General features: G+C 48.0%; 1 protein-coding gene across 6 annotated transcripts in view; it reads left to right on the top strand.

The window, feature by feature from the left end:
- SGSM1 (small G protein signaling modulator 1) overlaps window positions 1–17,336 on the top strand; it is a 42,944-nt gene that overhangs the window by 11,221 nt on the left and 14,387 nt on the right. For 3 of the 6 annotated variants that reach the window (XR_014896518.1, XR_014896519.1, XM_085310302.1), the window contains exons 5-22: window positions 491–636; window positions 1,139–1,270; window positions 1,829–1,953; window positions 2,972–3,046; window positions 3,964–4,031; window positions 4,445–4,608; window positions 5,198–5,327; window positions 7,788–7,926; window positions 8,355–8,419; window positions 8,807–8,952; window positions 9,601–9,729; window positions 10,212–10,394; window positions 12,448–12,519; window positions 13,592–14,176; window positions 14,384–14,508; window positions 16,005–16,087; window positions 16,506–16,615; window positions 16,905–17,001. Coding sequence is in view for 4 of the 6 variants with exons in the window: in XM_085310302.1 (XP_085166428.1) it covers window positions 491–636; window positions 1,139–1,270; window positions 1,829–1,953; window positions 2,972–3,046; window positions 3,964–4,031; window positions 4,445–4,608; window positions 5,198–5,327; window positions 7,788–7,926; window positions 8,355–8,419; window positions 8,807–8,952; window positions 9,601–9,729; window positions 10,212–10,394; window positions 12,448–12,519; window positions 13,592–14,176; window positions 14,384–14,508; window positions 16,005–16,087; window positions 16,506–16,615; window positions 16,905–17,001 (2,574 nt within the window). In the remaining 2 variants the exon portion in view is untranslated. Of the gene's footprint in view, window positions 1–490; window positions 637–1,138; window positions 1,271–1,828; window positions 1,954–2,971; window positions 3,047–3,963; window positions 4,032–4,444; window positions 4,609–5,197; window positions 5,328–7,787; window positions 7,927–8,354; window positions 8,420–8,806; window positions 8,953–9,600; window positions 9,730–10,211; window positions 10,395–12,447; window positions 12,520–13,591; window positions 14,177–14,383; window positions 14,509–16,004; window positions 16,088–16,505; window positions 16,616–16,904; window positions 17,002–17,336 lie in introns of those variants that run through there. The other 3 variants (XM_085310305.1, XM_085310303.1, XM_085310306.1) reach the window with 3 other exon arrangements.

Below are 17,336 nucleotides of genomic sequence, written 5' to 3'. Positions count from 1 at the left end.
TTACCCGACTTTCATAGCTGACTTTCCAGAAATATGTATCCCATTCTGTGATGCCAATACAATTGCTTTTTAGCTAGAACTCTAGAAAACTTAGTAGCAGTGGACAGCTCCTGGAGCTGTAGAGTGTTTATTAAAAAGAACAGCACACCCAGCTGCTGATCTAAGAGCTGAGGCTTTGGGAATACTGACAGACGTAAACCAGTAATGAAGCCTGGACCTGGAGAGCAGTTATGTGCTGTGATGCAGGGCTCTGCATGCATGTGGCTAGTCATGTAGTAGGTTGGTTGTCTGCTCACTACCAGAGTGGCTGAATTTCTCTGATTTCTTAGTTGCTGTTAAATAATGCAGCAATGTACAATGACCCTGGAGCTTGCTGCTTGCCGTACCACTGCCCCTGCTCTGAGATGCTGGGCTCTGTACATCTTGGAGAAGAGTGCTGTACTGATGACTTCCTAATACTGACCTCATCTGCGATTTCCTCCCCATGCAGTGGGGCCATGTGCACTGGAGTACACCAAGATGAAGACAGCCGATCACTTCTGGACAGACCCTTCAGCTGATGAGCTGGTTCAGAGGCATCGCATCCACAGCTCGCACTGTCGCCAGGATTCCCCAACTAAGCGCCCTGCACTCTGTGTGAGTGGAGACAGATGACTGGGATGGACAGCCTCCCGTAGTGCTCCTGGGGCAGACGGGCAGCAYTCTCCAGGGTTTGAGGCTTCATCTGTTTGAAAAGAGCTGCTAARCCGTCTGATGAGAAAAGGTAGAAATGTGCAGTTACTTGAAGTGTTCAAGCTGGAATCGCTGAAAGCATGGGCTGTGGAGAGTACAGGCTTGCTGGAGCAGTAGGGGCTCTGTATCCTGGGGTTTCTGCCCTTTGGAAAGAGCATATGTGAATTAAAAGTGAAGGTAGTTGAAGCTTACTCTATTTGTTGCAAACAAAGTGCAGTTCTGAAGCTTTTGTAAGTACAGACTTGAGKTTGGCTAGAGCCAAGAATCCTCTTAGAGAACATAAAGGAAGGGTTCTAATAATGAATTTCTTGAGTGTGTAAGTGGGGAAAGGAATAAGCTTTCAGGATAARCTTTTCTAAAGCAGGAGAGGTGTGTGCTCAGCTCCTTCCTAGCTAATCTCTTCCAGATTCAGAAAAGACATTCGAGTGGCAGTATGGATGACCGACCATCACTATCTGCCAGGGACTATGTGGAGTCACTGCATCAGAACTCCCGAGCCACACTCCTCTATGGCAAAAACAACGTCCTGGTGCAGCCAGTAAGTACCTAATGGAGCATCTAGGCTTTAAATTCCTGCTCTGCTCTCCTCCACGTAATTCTGTCATGTGATATTCTTTGATGGAGATGGGGACAGGCTTGTTTCTAGTCTGGGAGGGCAGCAACTAAACTGTATTTATTGAGGTCCTGGCAATATGGATTTTCCTGGTGGAATGGAAGATCTCTGYTTCAGTCTGAATAAGGACAAACTCCCTTATCTTCTTACTGTAATCAAATAAATCAAAATTTCTTACATGGAGCTGTTGATGGTTTGCCTTAGCTAGGCGGCTGCTCTCAGCCTCTTACCAAGCCAGTGAGGTGTCCTGCTAGCTTTGCCGGGAGATCTTGTGGAGTTGCTGTGGGTTTCTCACTATCAGTGAGTAGATGGGCTCAGGGCAGCTGGCAAGACCACGTTACAGTCCAAGACTGTACTGTAGGAAATGGGTCGGCCTTAGGCAGTGTGAGGTGCCTCACTGATGCTGGGGCCTGCACGCTTCTGGCATCTTCCAGGCTGCTCTCACCAGCTCACTCTTTGCCTGCTTTACCTTTCTTTCTAAAGCGAGATGACATGGAAGCAATCCCAGGATATCTGTCCCTTCACCAGACTGCTGACATCATGGCACTGAAATGGACTCCCAATCAGCTGATGAATGGCTCTGTTGGGGATCTGGATTATGAGAAGAGGTGATTGGCTCTAAGTGTGTGTTGACGTGGGGCAGAGTGGGGAGCAAATGATCTTGGAGGTTCAGAGCTTGGATCTGGCATTTGCTGCCCTCAGTGAGGTTTTTCCATTGACTTCACAGAGTAGAACAATACTTCTGAAGTTTATAACAGAGGGTGGGAGAGGGAAGGAGACCTGTGGTGATGGGAGAGATGAGCTGTGGGAGCTGGTGTGAGAGGCTGTAGTAAAGCCCATCTCTGCTGAGAAGAGTTCAGCAAGGTGACTGGAGAGGGTGTTTATTCTGAAAGATGCAGTCAGTTGCTTTATTGCCCTTGGTCGTTTCTTGGGGAGAGAGCACACTCTACACACTACACTGCTTTCAGATTTGTACTTGTTGCTACTGGTTAATCTGGGGAACCGAAGAGCTTGTAAACAGGTGAGGAGTATCTGCAGAGAGAGAGGAGATGTGAACAGTTCCCAAGTAACTATACCTCAGTAACAGCGTGTGTGCCATTTCATACTGCTATTTATCAGTGTAGTCTGCAGCTGATCTTACATGGAGGTATTCAAAGTCCTCCTAGATTTAATGGAGTCTCTGTTTTATTTTTTTCCTCTAGTAGGGCTGAAGTCTACTTAAGAGAAGTTTGCTTGATAGTATGTATTGCATTGCCTCTCTGTCTGGGATTGCCATATGTGCTAGTGACATTTCTCTTTACAGCAGCAATTCTTTTAACAAGCTATTGAGTCATACCAGGCCCAAGTTTGCCTGAAATACAAAATAAAGAGCGAACAGAAAATCTCTTTCTCCTAGCAAATGCTCCAGGAAAGCTGGAGCATTTAGGACATAGCACGTTTCTTTGGCCTAGGACAAAAATCTTGTTTTCAAGTTGTTTATTCTCAATTGTAGTTTTTTGGTTTTGTTTTTCTGTGTTCCTTTCATCTTCTCTTTTACTCTTGGCTCCTGGGGGCCATTTCCTGATAACTGATACCCTCCCCCTAAATTGCTGTTTTCATCTCTGTACTACTTTTCTGAGTTCTTAGCTTGGGCATCAGCCTAAGCTCTAAAACTTCCCAGTGTCAAGATGTGATCAAAGAAGAGAGGAGCCAGATGACAAAGTAAGTACAAGTCTTTTAGGAGTGACTCTTACACACTCCTCCCCATCTTTAGCTCTCCCTTATGAGCTGTTTCATGATGCCTTTAGTTTAAGCACTATTTTTATAAAGTGACAGATATTGATTCTCAGGATCTGGAAATGTGAGTTTTTTGCAATGAAATTGGATGTTATTAAATGCTGACACCTTCATAGAGCRGTCCTCTTACTAAGCTGTTCTTAGAAGTGAAACTCTGCAAGAAGCATATTTTCTCCTGGAGAAGCCTCCTTTCTCCAGCTTCCTCTTGATGTCTCTCTGTGGCCCTCTGCMCTGTGTGTTGACCAGCAACACTCCCAGCATATTCTAGATTTGCTCTAGGGGTGCCTGTGCTGGGGGAGCACAATTCTGAAGCAGAAGCAAATGCAGCCAGTTCTATTCTGAGCTTTGAAAAAACACAAATTGTTAGGATTTATTCCCTCTCCCTTGGATAAAGGAGCTCATCAGAACAGCAGCCCAGGCTCAGACTGCACTATACGTTCTCCTGGGGCTCCAGAGCTGCTTATACCGCGTTCACAGGGGTTTTCTAGCACTACAGCRGGGCAGGAGTCATTTCAGGGTGCTTACAGCAGAGTGCTCAGCTCTTTAGGAGGCCAAGATGCGTGCCAGGATGCGTGATCACACTGTCTATGTTGGGAAATGTTGAGGCAGGTGGGACTAGACATGCTCTGATTGAGCTGTGGTAAAAAAGAGGCAGCGACTGTTTCTAGAGGGATGTTGTTACTGACTCAGGTTGGCCATGTGGCAGTCACTCTGCTGCCAGGGCCACATCCTTTCTCCGTCTCCCCAAGGCATTAGGATAGCTGGGGGCAGGATCTGGAGTGGATGTGAAGAGAAGCAGAGCTACTTGTATCCCTGAAGTTTGGGATTTTTTCTTCTTTCAGTGTGTACTGGGATTATGCCATGACTATTCGTCTAGAGGAAATTGTCTATTTGCACTGCCACCAGCAAGGTAAGGCCAGAGTGTGTGGGGCTGCTGGACTGGATGATGATGTGTGCTGCTTTTATCACCCTGATATTTGCATCACTGTGTTTTTGGAGCGTGCTCCAGGGCAGACATCTGTAGTGCCAAGTCAACACTGCTATGCAACTCCTTCTAGGACAACCTTTAAACCAGCTCTTGTCTGTGTTTCTTGACTGAAAAGGGCTTCCTGCAGAGAAATGCTCTGTGATTTTCAGAGATATGATCCCAGACTGGCCTTCTTCGGGGCCCCAGGCATATTATTGACTCAGGGAGGATTCAAACAAGGAGGAAAATTATGATGTTTTGTGTACCAGAAAAACAATTGCCCTCTGCATTTCTGGCTGCTAAAGTGTCGCTCACTTGTGTGTGTATCTTCTCTCTGTTGTTGGTGTTGCTAATAGTAGACAGTGGTGGGACAGTCGTCTTGGTGAGCCAAGATGGGATTCAGAGGCCTCCACTGAGATTCCCCAAAGGGGGACACTTACTGCAGTTCCTGTCCTGCCTGGAAAATGGCCTCCTACCCCATGGGCAGCTGGATCCACCCCTCTGGTCGCAGCGGGGAAAGGTAGGCACCTGGGAACTGGACTTGTTCCTGAGAACGTAATGTTGTGGGTTCTTGTTGATGTTTCCCTGTGGAGTGTCTCAGAGCAGATCTGTCGGGGAGGACCCTTTTSCTAGCGTTATTGGCTGCTGTATTTTAAATGACAAACCCTCCAAAATAGGAAGAAAGGTGGACTTGAAATATGGCAGTCTGGTTTAGCTCATGCCCTTGAGGGGCTAAACACATGCTTCTGGGGTAATCACAAACTATCTGTAACACATGGCCCTTATAAGAAGAGCGTGGTCTCCACACCTGTAGGAAGGGAGGAGGTATGGGAGCGCTGTCTGCAAGGCATAGTAGATTTAGGTCCAATGGACCTTGTCATGCTCCATGGATTGTAGCAGCTGTGTGCATAACCAGGGTTATTTATTCTCAGCATAAGCAAAAGCTCGACCCAAAGACTTCTCTGGCTCAAGGAACATGCAGTCATCAGCCTAGGCTGACAGAGCACATGCTTTTGTCAGGCAGGAGTTTGGAGAATGRGATAGCGGCCACACTGCCCTGCAGGTAGGGCATGGGGCAGCTTTGTGAAGAGCAGATTTTATTCACCTAGGGGAAGGTGTTTCCCAAGCTGAGGAAGCGAAGTCCCCAGGGCTCCTCCGAGTCTGCRTCTGACAAAGAAGATGAGGAAGCCACAGATTATGTTTTCAGAATAATCTACCCAGGGACACAGTCCGAGTTTGGTAAGTGCGTTGGCAGTGAGCGTTTCGCGTGGGTTGTCACTGGGTGTATAAAAAGCCCAGGACCCAGCATAGACAGACATATTGCAAACTGTACTTGGGAAGTGGTTCCAGAGAAGAGTTTTACTTGAAGCAGTGTTGCCTTTTATTAAAAATCATCTGTTTGTTTTACCTTTTGCTTGCTACTGAATCCTTTGTTTCTGCACCTGTAGAACGGGATATGAATGCCTGTGTGGTTGGAAAAAAATAATTTTATACATAACTTCAGTAACARTGTTCACTTTGATCATGTTCTTGGGCATTCCTCTTCCTTCAAGGAAGCAGGTATCCATGAAAGGGATCAGTTTTCATCATTACAAGCCTCCAGRTCTGATTCTTCTCTTGCTATCACTAGGCGAACTTGGGAAGCACTCTACTAAATCCAGCTCTGTTCCTTCTGTTTTGGTCTTGCCGCACAAAGAGGTGGTAGCAGCACCCTTCTCTGTGTACTACCAAGCTTGACCCATGTATCTTCCCTCCCTAGCTCACAGRGTGAGGGAGATGATCCTGTCTGACTCACAGACCAGAAATCTCTCTTAATATCTAGTTCTGAATGATTTGAACAATATGTTTGACTGTACATCCCTGTCTCCACTCTTGGGATATCAGGAACACTTTTACAATGGTTCCTCTTGAAACACTGTGGGTGCTTTTATAAAAGGAGAAACCCAAAGTGTAATAGAAACCTGCTGGAGTGCTTTTAAAAAGCTATGAAATTTGATCAAAAAACCATTCCTACACTTTTGAGGCTGGAAGGGGCCTTACATCTCCTCTGAGTCCTCCATAACATCAGTAAAAATTATTCTTATTTCTCTGTGCCTTTAGCTGAGTAACACAATTAAGTGAKTCAGATAACAATCTGACTGAGGCTAAAACAGCTGATAGAGATGGTCCTTTCTGTAGCTTCCTTTTGATCTACTCCATAAAATTCTGTGCTGGAGGCCAAATTTTCTGTTAAATGAATTGTTTCAATCTCCTCAGCTGGCGTCACTGAGGTCTGTGTGGTTCCTGTGGATGTTCTCAGGAGGGGGTGGAACTGCATCAGTTCGTTGTTCTTTACGTATTATTTCTTTCTCCGTTCATTTGTGCCTTTATCCTGTCTCTTTGTCTTCTTTAGTTACCATTAATGGTAATTTTAATACATTCCCTACTTCTGTGATCTCTGTCACTGCTGAGACGGGGAAGATCGTGAGGGCTCCAGCTGCAAGCAAAATAGTGGTGATCCCCAAATGGTCTCTGAGTCTCCTCACTGCATCCCAAACTCCCCTTGCCACTTTGGGGACCATTCGGCATCAGTGTAATACAGCTGTCATTTGTGTTTGGTACAACTGCTCGCCTGTGCTGTCATTTGACAATTCCTGCAGCAAGATGTCTCTCCTGTCAATGCTGACCAAAACAGGCCTATCAGCATCTGCTGAGGGAGAGGGAAGAGGCTTTAGTAAGAATATACCAATCTTTTTCTTGCCAGTATCAGCACTTATTCAATATCACAAGCAGGGAGAGCTGGTGAGCCTCGCAGGGAGTAAGCCTTCTCCCAGATGGAAGCTTGAATTTCTGCCACGATTTGATTTACAGTGAGGAACAAATAGGATTATTCTTTCCTAATCTTTGTCTGCATCCCACAGTTCACCTTCATCATTACACCCCTGTACTAGGGAGGCCCAGACTAAAGGGCTGTTGCAGGTTGAAATAGCAAGCAAGCTGTTCAGGGGTGAGGGTAGGGTGATTCARTGTCCCAGGGCTGGCTCCTCACCTTGCACTATCTCTGCACATGGCAGACAGTGTTTGCAGGGTCTTGCTTTTAAAAAGTAAAATCTGAGCCCTTTGCAATAGAGCCTGTGAGTTTAAGCAGGGATTTAGCAAATGACAGCATAAAGAACTGCTTGCTCTTGCTGTCCCTCTCAACTGCTCTTTATTTATTTTTTTTCCCCCTCCCATCTTGTGATTTGAATGCCCGTCTCTTTCCCTAAGGCTCATATGGGATCCTGATGTTTGAAAGATGGGGCCTTTTTTCTTCCAGTGATCCATTATTCCTGGGACAAAGTTTCATCAGGTTATTGCCTCTCTCTGTGATGGAGCCTGTTGCAGCCCCTTGTCTCATCTCTCTTTGGGCTGGGTGTTCATTTTCTGCCTGGGTTGGCACTCAGTGGTTCAGGATGAGCTTGCTGAAGGCACTGGACTTAATTAGCAGATGGTGCTCTCTTGCTCTCTCTTGTCAATGTTCTCTCCTTCCCTTCCCTCCTGAGTTCATCAGTGCTGCTGCTCTGATCACCTGGCATGGGTCTTTCCTGGTTATTGGAGTCTCTTGGGAAGAGTATGGGATGCTAATCAAAAAATCTTTCTGTTGGCCTCCTATGGCCCACCTGACTCCAGGGGCAGTGCCAAGACAGTAGGTGATGCTCCTCTCTTTCTGCCCTCTTGCAGTCCCGCAGGACCTGATGGACACACAGGGTAGTGGCCTGCCTCCCATGTGGCAACCTAGCACTCGCAAGTCCTCCTGTTCCTCCTGCTCTCAGAGTGGCTCTTCTGATGGTGGGCCATCCAATGGCTGCAGCCACGAAAGGTATCTCTAATGCTGCACTGATAAATGAAGATAAAATAGAGCAAGGATTACAACTGAAAGCCCAGCTGAGTTTGMAGGGCTGAACTAGTGCAGTTATGGTTCAAGTTATCTCCAGCCTTGCACTCAGCTCAATTGTCTAGGGACCATTTGCAGTTGTACTGGCCACGGGCAGCTTGTGGGATGTATCCAGGGTGAAGTGAGGATTGTCTCCTGGTCTGGAATGTCCTGGCTGATTCCAGGCTGAGCAAAGGTACAGGGCAGGTGATGCTTTGGCCTCTGCCCAGCTCCTCGGTGGGACTCCGTACAGTGGGTTGGCCTGCTCCTTTGCCTTTTCAGGTGTCTGTGAACAAGTCAGATCAGAGCAGAGGCTGAGAGCATGTGTGGGAGCATTTGCTCTCCTCATATCTCATATATTTTTTTMTTGGCAGAGCCCCACTGAAGCTCCTATGTGACAATATGAAGTACCAGATCCTCTCCCGAGCTTTCTATGGATGTGAGTACTTGTCTTCCCCATGATGTCTTTGAGATGTGTGATGGGGCAGGGGTAAGGTCCTGGGCTCAGGACTAGGAGCAGTGCTAAGGCAGCAGGATAGTGGCCAAGGGCACTGGGTCAGTCTGTTGTATGAAGGGCCACACSTAGACATGTTGAGGAAGCAGACATTCAGACTGATCCTCAGACTTCAGTCTGGTGAGCAGTGRTTTTGGTGGTATAAGACAACATAGTACTGGCTTGCCCCAATAGACTCCCTGCTCTGCTGATTAAGCTGGATGTGGCTTCAGAGGCTGTCCTTTGGGGACTAGATTCACCAGAGCTCTTTCCTGCACTTCATCTTGTATTTCCTGTGTGCTCTAAGTGAATATTTGTTTCTGCTTGACACAGGGCTGGCCTACTGCAGACACCTGTCCACAGTGCGAACTCACCTGTCTGCATTGGTTAACCACAACATTGTGTCTCCTGATGTGCCCTGCAACGCTAGCTCTGGACTGACTGTGGACATATGGCAGAGATACCTGCAGGACAGCACGGTAGGGTTGGCACTCTCAGGACATGCCAGTTCTGGTGGGTGTGGGGAGTCCAGGACAGGGTCGCTAAAGTGCTTGTGGCATAGTGAAGTAAAGTGAATTATTCAAGATCTTCCCCAAAGAAGAGAAGTCGTACAACCTGCCCCTAGGCTGCACAGAGCTCCAGGCTCCTAATCCGAGACACGCAGGAGCTGGGGAATGAAGGCTGCTGTCTCTTTCCAGCACTCTCTATTTTGGCCTGGTTTGCAGCAGTGTCCTYGGTGCTGCCCTGAGTACTGTGCTTTGGTCACTTGAGCAGGATAGCGCAAGAGCTGTGCCCAGTGCTGCAGCCCTGACATGCTGCTGGAGCACAGAGGCACAGCACTGACTTCGGATAACTTTGGTGAGCCCCTTTCCATCTGCAGTGAGCCGGTATTTCTCAAAACATCTACCTGTGAGGCCTCTGGCCTGTACTTAGGCCTAAGCAGAGACCTGGGAGAGCATCTGTAGCTCTGTATAAATGGGCAGTGAATCTGTGGGTGGTCAGTGTCTCAGCAGTACTCTGGGTGCTGAATGGTATTATGGCTGAGCTGGGGTTGTCCTTGTGTCTGCCAGCTGAGGGGCTCCAAGTCCTGGCTGTGTCTGTGCGGTGATGCAGAGTTCTTCCCGCAGAGTTACGAGGACCGAGAGCTGCTGCGGCTGATCTACTATGGTGGGATCCAGCATGAGATCAGGAAGGCTGTCTGGCCTTTCCTTTTGGGCCACTATCAGTTTGGGATGACAGAGGCGGAAAGGAAAGAGGTCTGTATGGGTGTGCAGTGCGCTCAGCAACCTGGTGCACTGCGTTTGTGTGCCCTGAATGTTTCCTAGCTCTAAACATCCATATACCATAGTCTATACTGTGAACCCACAGGCCGTTGTATTCCCATTGTAGTGGGGGAAAGATCCAGATTGCCGTGAGCTGATAGGGCCAGGCTTGAAGTTTCTCTGTGCAGCTGCCAGTTGCTCAGCTTCAGAGTGCCCTCTTCCCATCTGTAACTCCTTCAGGCAGGGAGGAGGTGAATGATCATTTTTCCAACCTAATTTTTGTAAGGCTTCCTGGGTCAGGCTCTCTGGCAGAGAGCAAGTCAGAACAGATGATTTTATGCCCCATTTAGCCGAAGTTAATGCAAGCATATACTTAACACATCTCTGCAGGGTTGTTTTGGGGGCTGAGGAAGTGCTAGTTTCTGGGCTATTTCAGGGGCAACTGCTCAGAGGCCTGCTGTCTCCAAAYGCTGCAGGCTGATGACCAGATCCGCACCTGCTACGAGCATACCATGGCAGAGTGGCTGGGCTGCGAGGCCATCGTCCGGCAGAGGGAAAAGGAGTCACACGCAGCAGCTCTGGCCAAGTGCTCTTCTGGGGCAAGTCTGGATTCCCACATTCAGAGGATGATGCACAGAGATTCGACTATAAGCAACGAGGTAAGGAAAAGGGAAGTAGGAGACTTGGGAAGGGCCGCTGCCACCCAGACACCGTTTCAGCCTGTGCTGCAAGGAGGGGTTGGAGACAAAGTTCTTCAGCCTTGCTCATCTTCCTTCTCTGATCTCTGCCTGTGTCTGGGCCCTAGACCTCGTTGCTCACTGTAATCCATTCAAGTTAAGATAGGAGCTTTCTCATCAGTTTTCTTTTGTCTGCACTTATGGAGAGTTTAGAAGCTGGAGTGGGCACCTGCTGCAGTATTACCCSAGTTTCTACACTGCATTGTACTGCACTGACTGAGAGGTTTTGTTTGTGGCTTGAGTGGTGTATTAGACATCTAGTGAGTTAATTTTGCTTTGCCTTTGGCAGCACAGTAGCATTTGGCAGCTCTGCAGCCAAGAACCATGACCCAAGACGGGGTCTGTGGGTGGGAAGAGGAGGGCGGCTCTAGGGCTGACTGTGAAGGAAGATGTGAGGTTTGARGCAGGCCTGTGTATGTCTTGTTGTCATGCGACAAACCTGGGACAGACTCGAACCCCCAACACTTGGCTTCATGGGATTGTGTTGTGGCGGTGTAGTGAGGAGACAGATGCACAGTCCAGAACAAAGCAAATGTAGGGAAAGATGCTTTCCTAAAGGGAAAGACGCTGCTGGGAACAGAGTTGAGTGATTGTTTCCGTGTGGATTTTCTTGGAGAGGAATGATTGGGCAGGGCCTGGTGGGTGCAGCACTCTGAGCCTGCCCCATGGAGGCTTCATCTGGCTTTCTCTTGGAGGTGATGTGTGTACTTTTGGAAAGAGATGAGGTTAGCTCCAGCCGTGTGGGCTACATGCGTGTATATAGAGAGTGAGAAATGCAGGGAAGGCAAACCAGAGCCGGGACCTGTTTGCAAGAGCTGAGATGACACATCTGTCACAGGCCACAAACAGAAGTGGGCTGTTCAGTCAGCGTTGCTATAGCTCTGTGAATTATTCTCATCTCTGCAGTGTTTCCTCTGTCTGTTGTTGTTGTTGTTGTTGTTGTTGTATCTTCTGCTCTGTTCCAGGGACTTGAACGGATGGGGAGCTGACAGAGTTAATACATGCAAAGTTTCACCCTTTTCCCGTTTTAAAACTTGAAATTTCCTGTTATAAAATGCTCCCATGGAAATGTAGGAAAATTATCGCCCTTCCTCTCTCCATCAGAGCCCTTCCCAGCAAATACCCACAATATTAGGGTGGGGACAACTCCTGCTGCTGTTCCGAAAGTGTTGTTTTTYCTTAAAACTTCTATTGTTTCTGTGAGACAAAATTGCAGTGCTCCATATATCTGGATTTGTGTGCTGTATGAGGAGCTGCAGGCTACTGCGTGGCAATATGCCCTGTATAGGGGTGGCTTGGATAAAGGGAGGACTCGCTCCTAAAGGAAGGCTCATTGCTCGGAGGGAATCTGCAAGACAAAGCACTCAACTGGTTGTTACAAAACCCAGTGCTTTCTTCATGCTTTAGCTGGAAGCCATAAAATGATGCCATTGACTTTTAGACAGACTCTGGATTGAGAGTGGCTTGAAACATCAATATTTGTCTTTTAATAATAGGAAAGAGCATTAGTATGCTTAGAGGGATTGTTTTACAGCCTGTGACTTCATCGTTTATGTAAACTAAGTTCATGTGAGTCGCATTGCTGCCAAATTAGGACAGAGATTAGTAGAAACTTGCACTCCAGGGAGACGGCTTGACCTCTCTGAAGGCCAGAAGAAAGCAGTTCATTTCAGATCCAAACCTAGTGTTTGAAYAACTGAATTGGCCTGGGACTTTATCATCTTCTCCAGCAGTAAATGTCAGTTGCTGTCTGAGGCAGGGTACTGGGCTGTGTGACAAATCTACACATCAGAGTTCATGTGAAGTGAATATGTTCTGCGGATCAAATCTGAGAATTTATTGGATGCATTTTCCATTCATTCTTTACATTCAAATGTGCCCACTTCTGTTAGTGTGGCTTCAGCGTCTCTGCAATTCCAGCACAGGGATGCTCTGCTTTTTGCCTTTTCACTGGCCTTTTCACTCTCTCTTACAGTCTTCCCAAAGCTGCAGCTCTGGCCGACAGAATCACGCCCGGCTGCAGAGCGACTCCAGCTCCAGCACACAGGTAAAAGGCAATGCTTTGTAACTTCTTGCCCAGTCAGACGCTGGCCACTCAACAGCATAAGGCTCCCTCCTGCTTGGGTTGATCTCTAGTCTATAACCATAGTGATTTCTGGCAAACCTAAGCCATATTTTGAGGAGCTCAATGACKTACAGACCTGCCTCTGGAGCCACTGAGGTCAGAACTGTGTGCTGCTTGGTTGTGTTTAATATTCTCCAACCTGTTCTGCACGTGCTCAGTGAAAGACCTACTCCCATGTGGTCCTTGGCTGCTCCATGTATTAGCAACCATATGTTTAATCAATGTATTTAAATGACATTCTGCCCACTACATTATGCTGAGTAAAGCATAGATTTTCTTGGAGCAGGAAGTGTGGTTTGTGGAAATGACCAAATGATGACCTGCTGCAAATCAAAATGTGTGTGTGTGTGTGTGTGTGTGTGTGTGTGTGTGTGTTGGGGGGGGGGATTAAGGCTGAGGACTTCTTCAGAATTAGCCCTTCATTGTGTCCAGAAACTCCTCTGAGAGTGTGGTTAAAGTGGGACTAGGTGTTCAGGTTGAAGCTGACTTCCACTGCAGTGAAGATGTGGAGCCACAGCTAGGCACAGCAAGTTAAAATGTCTTTGAATCCTCTGAGCTTCTTTCTACTGGTTGCATGTATGAGACCTGTACAAACCATGACTGTCAGAGGGCCTGGCCCAGCCCAGGGCTGCCAGCTGCAGGGAGCAATCCCTGGACTCRCATGTAAACATGTTTGGTGTGTACTGCACTGTTGCTCAAGCATCAACATGCCCAACACTGTTSCTGTGGGACTTGTGGGTTGCTGGGTGCTAGTCAGCATCCTATTTTGGGGCTGRAGTGCTAACTAGAAACAAGAGCAACTTGCTGCTTGCTTGACTGTCAATATATTTGGGGGAGGGGGAGGGCAGGGGAATGCCTTCCTACATACARTCCTTCAGAGCAGAGCTTACTGCCGGCTGCCTTTGGGAGCATGGGCATTATGTCTCCAGGAACTGCTGCGCTGMGTGCAGAGGGCTTGCCTGCTCTCATGGGGCTCTCTGCTTATGCTGTGCAGGTGTTTGAATCAGTTGATGAAGTGGAACAGACTGAAGCAGATGCTCAAGTGGAAGATGGCAAACAAAGCAAGATCCCCAATGGGACAGTTCCCAATGGCATGTATTCCCCTGACTCTGGCCATCCCTCTTCCCAGAACTTCTCCATCACATCAGGATTCTCGGAACGCAGCTTCAGCAATGAAGACAGYGCCCTGGAAACCAACAAATCCTCAGCCAGTTCCCAGGGGAAGGCCAGCGGGTCTGATGTGCCAGCCCCACAGAACTCAGACAGCGCTCTGCAGGAGGACAAGCTGCAGGGCCAAGACAGCCTAGAAGGTGAATTTCCCACCAGCGGAGGCGTGGACTTTGTTCGAATAGGCGAGAGCTCAGTGGGAGTACTGCAGGATCGTAATGCTGTGGCCCTAACTGTGGTAGAGAGCTGGACAGACAGTGAAGCTGAAAAGCAAAGCTTGGTGGAGAGTGAAGATAACCTGTCTGAGGAGCCAGAGATGGAGAGTTTGTATCCACAGCTGGATTCACTGGCTGTAGCCGATATGGCTAACAGCGAAGTGTCTCCTGTCTCCTCAACGGGTGTTACCTACTCTGTAAGTATTTGCCTGTAATGTTCACTGACTAGGTTTCTTTGYAGGTGTCTCACTGTTCATCTGCCTTTGCCCTATGTTAGTCTTGCAGTGTGTGCACGGTGGCTCCCCACTTTCCACCCATGCTCTGCCCTGTTGCATCTTTGCCAATGCCACATTCCTATTGTTTTTTATTTGAGAATAAATCAACTTTGCTCTTGTTTTGGGCAGCCAGAGCTGTTGGACATGTACACTGTGAACCTGCACCGCATTGAGAAGGATGTGCAGCGCTGCGACCGTAACTACTGGTACTTCACCCCTGCCAACCTGGAGAAACTCCGCAACATCATGTGCAGGTGGGAACTGCAAGGGGCCAGGGTGAGGATTGCGCAGTCTGTCTGGGAACAGGCTCCTGACAGTGGTTGTTGGTTGAATTCCCAGAATTCACCTCTTAATTTCCCCCACAATTTTAATTTTCCACACAATCCTAATGTACCTTTCGCTCAATTTAAGACTGGAGCCTGAGACTCCTTGCTTTAGTTACTGAGTTTTGCCTACTTTACTCCTTCCCCAACACCCCTTCTTCATCACTAGAGCTGGTGGTCACACAGTGTTCCAGGGGCCTCAGAGTTGCTAGGCTGAGGAGTCCCTCAGTTCTGCCTTGTGGTAGGAACTGCTTACCCTGTGGCTGTGCCGCGTATTTGAGTGGTTGGGCCAAAGCCGAGGGCTCCGTGTCTCTTGCTGGCGAGCTCCCTGGGGCTGCCTATGCATGCTGCCTCGCGGTGTTAACATCGCAGCCCAACTGCGTTTTGGAATATGCCTGGAAAATATGTTGTAATGAGGACTGGCCTGTAGAGCTCTAGTGCTAATGGGAAAATAKCTGAAACAGCTGTGTGTTTAGTGCCTAAAAAAGAACCTAGGAGACGGGAATACCTGGGTAGGTTTATAATTCTTTTTTGATTAGTTCCTCTGACTCAGCGGTTTCTGTGTGACATTTACAGACCCAGCCATCTCCAGCTCAGCCACTGTAGCTGCTTCAGAGGCAGGGAAAGCTAAAACTTGATTACTCATCTTGCAAATATGAGGAGAAACAGCTTTTTTTTTATTAGAGCTGTCACTTTATCTGACAGCCAGAGTTGGAGATCTCTTCTGAGATGAGACCTACAGTACAGCAGATCTTGGAAGATTAGTGGGCAGGATAGAAAAGGTTGTTCATTGTGCCAGCAGTGGATCTGAGTCCTTTCTGAAGGCATTTTGACTTGCTACCAAATATGGGAAGATATCTCTGCAGGGCTGATTGCTCTCTAGGACACTGAGTCCAGAAGAGCAAAAGTAGGCAATACTGTTCAGAGACAGGTTTCTGCTGGCCAAGAGGATGAATCAAGGGGGAAGGATGAGGATGAGAGCTGAATTAACAAACTCCATCAGTCTCCGTCCTTTGACAAACCACCTCATCATGCTGTGCTTTCTGATTTCTGTTTCCTGCACTGATTTCACTTTTTCCTGAAATGGCCATTGCATGGCATTGATCTAGGGCTGTGCCATGCATGGCTTACCTGAAAGTCATCAAAAGAACTTAATAGTTTACAGACTGGCTCTAGAGTCACAGAGCATAGGTACAACAGAGTAAAGAAGTCTGATTTGCTCTGCCTGCTGTCGTGCGCTGATGGCAGCATGTGCACAGCATCAGCATATGAGGAGTGAAGACGGGATGTGTGCAAGCAGGTGACAAAGGCTGGGGCACCTGTGCATGGGCAGGCTGGCTGAGCTCACGTATGTGAGGCAGGTGTAGTGGCTTAGCTCTGCTGCACGGGAAGGGTTCATGGGCCGCCTTTCCTGCTCTCTCACACAGCTACATCTGGCAGCACATTGAGATCGGCTATGTGCAGGGGATGTGTGACCTGCTAGCCCCTCTCCTGGTCATCCTGGATGACGGTGAGTGGGTGGCTGTGCTCAGTTTTCCTGGTACCTTGGTGGGACTGTGTGGGGAGGATTTGCTGGGTCAGCTCATCTTTGCAGCAGGAGGTTCCTATGCTCAGAGGTGTGAAGCAGCTAATGGCAGGATCCTATTTGTCCTTTTTGCTGTCTGACTTCCAGTAGCCCAAACTGGGGGCAGTATGTGTTCTGTACTCTGCCATGGTGGGACTATGAGACACCTTTCAGTGTGTGACCTGTGGGCTGTGTCTCCAAGGCCAGTCTCTGCTGTGCAGACAGTGGAGGCACTTTCCTGTGTGTGTGTGAAACGTGGAGGGATATTTCTTTTGCTCCTGGATGGCTGGATATAGTGATGCATGARTATTAGGTACGGCAATGTCTGTCCAGCAGAGCAGTGATTCTCTTGTTCCCTGTGCAGAGGCTCTGGCTTTCAGCTGTTTCACTGAGCTTATGAAGAGGATGAATCAGAATTTCCCCCATGGGGGAGCCATGGACACCCACTTTGCTAACATGAGATCTCTGATCCAGGTAGGTAGGTCTTGATGMAGGGACAGCAGCCTCTCAGACCAGCGAGAGAAAGCTGTTCTTGGGCAGAGGAGCCTCAGTGAGAGGTGCTGAGGGGAATTTTCTGTGGTGGGAAGCAGGAGGAGAGCAGGGAGGTTGTAAAGACAGCCTGGGGTCTGTGTGGCAGGGTTGCAAAGGAGGAAGAAGTTGAGTGAAAGATAGTGTGCATGGAAGGAGAGTAGTGGGAAGGAAGTAGAGGAATAGCTKGTGGCTCTGATGTGCACTGATGATTTTCCTTTGCTTTTCTTGGCAGATTCTAGACTCTGAGCTATTTGAGCTGATGCATCAGAATGGTGATTACACTCACTTCTACTTCTGCTACCGATGGTTTCTCCTGGACTTCAAGAGAGGTGTGTTTAGGGAGGGAGACAGCTGAAACCAGCAAATGGGAAGGGAAGGCTAGGTCTGCTGTTCTTCCGCCTTTCTAATCATATTTTGACTCTGCAATATCAGTTGTTTGGACTTAATTTTTTGCTGTGTGTTTCTGTTTTGCTTTCTCTGGTATATTAGTGGCTGATTTTTCTGTCTAGATAGAGTCCATTTCCCCAGARCTGGTGCTGAACCTCCACCAGGTTTGTGTCCTGAAGTCTGTGACCTGCTGCAGGCCAGAATGTTTGTCTCTATAGATGATTTATTCCTTCCAATTAGAACTGACTCTTGTGGGAAGAAACTGCCTAGCTTGTCT

Source organism: Rhea americana, unplaced genomic scaffold, assembly GCF_003343005.1.
Source record: "Rhea americana isolate MKP2758 unplaced genomic scaffold, rheAme1 scaffold_315, whole genome shotgun sequence".
In the NCBI taxonomy this organism is placed as follows: Eukaryota; Metazoa; Chordata; class Aves; order Rheiformes; family Rheidae; genus Rhea; species Rhea americana.
This window is presented reverse-complemented; position numbering and strand designations above follow the sequence as displayed.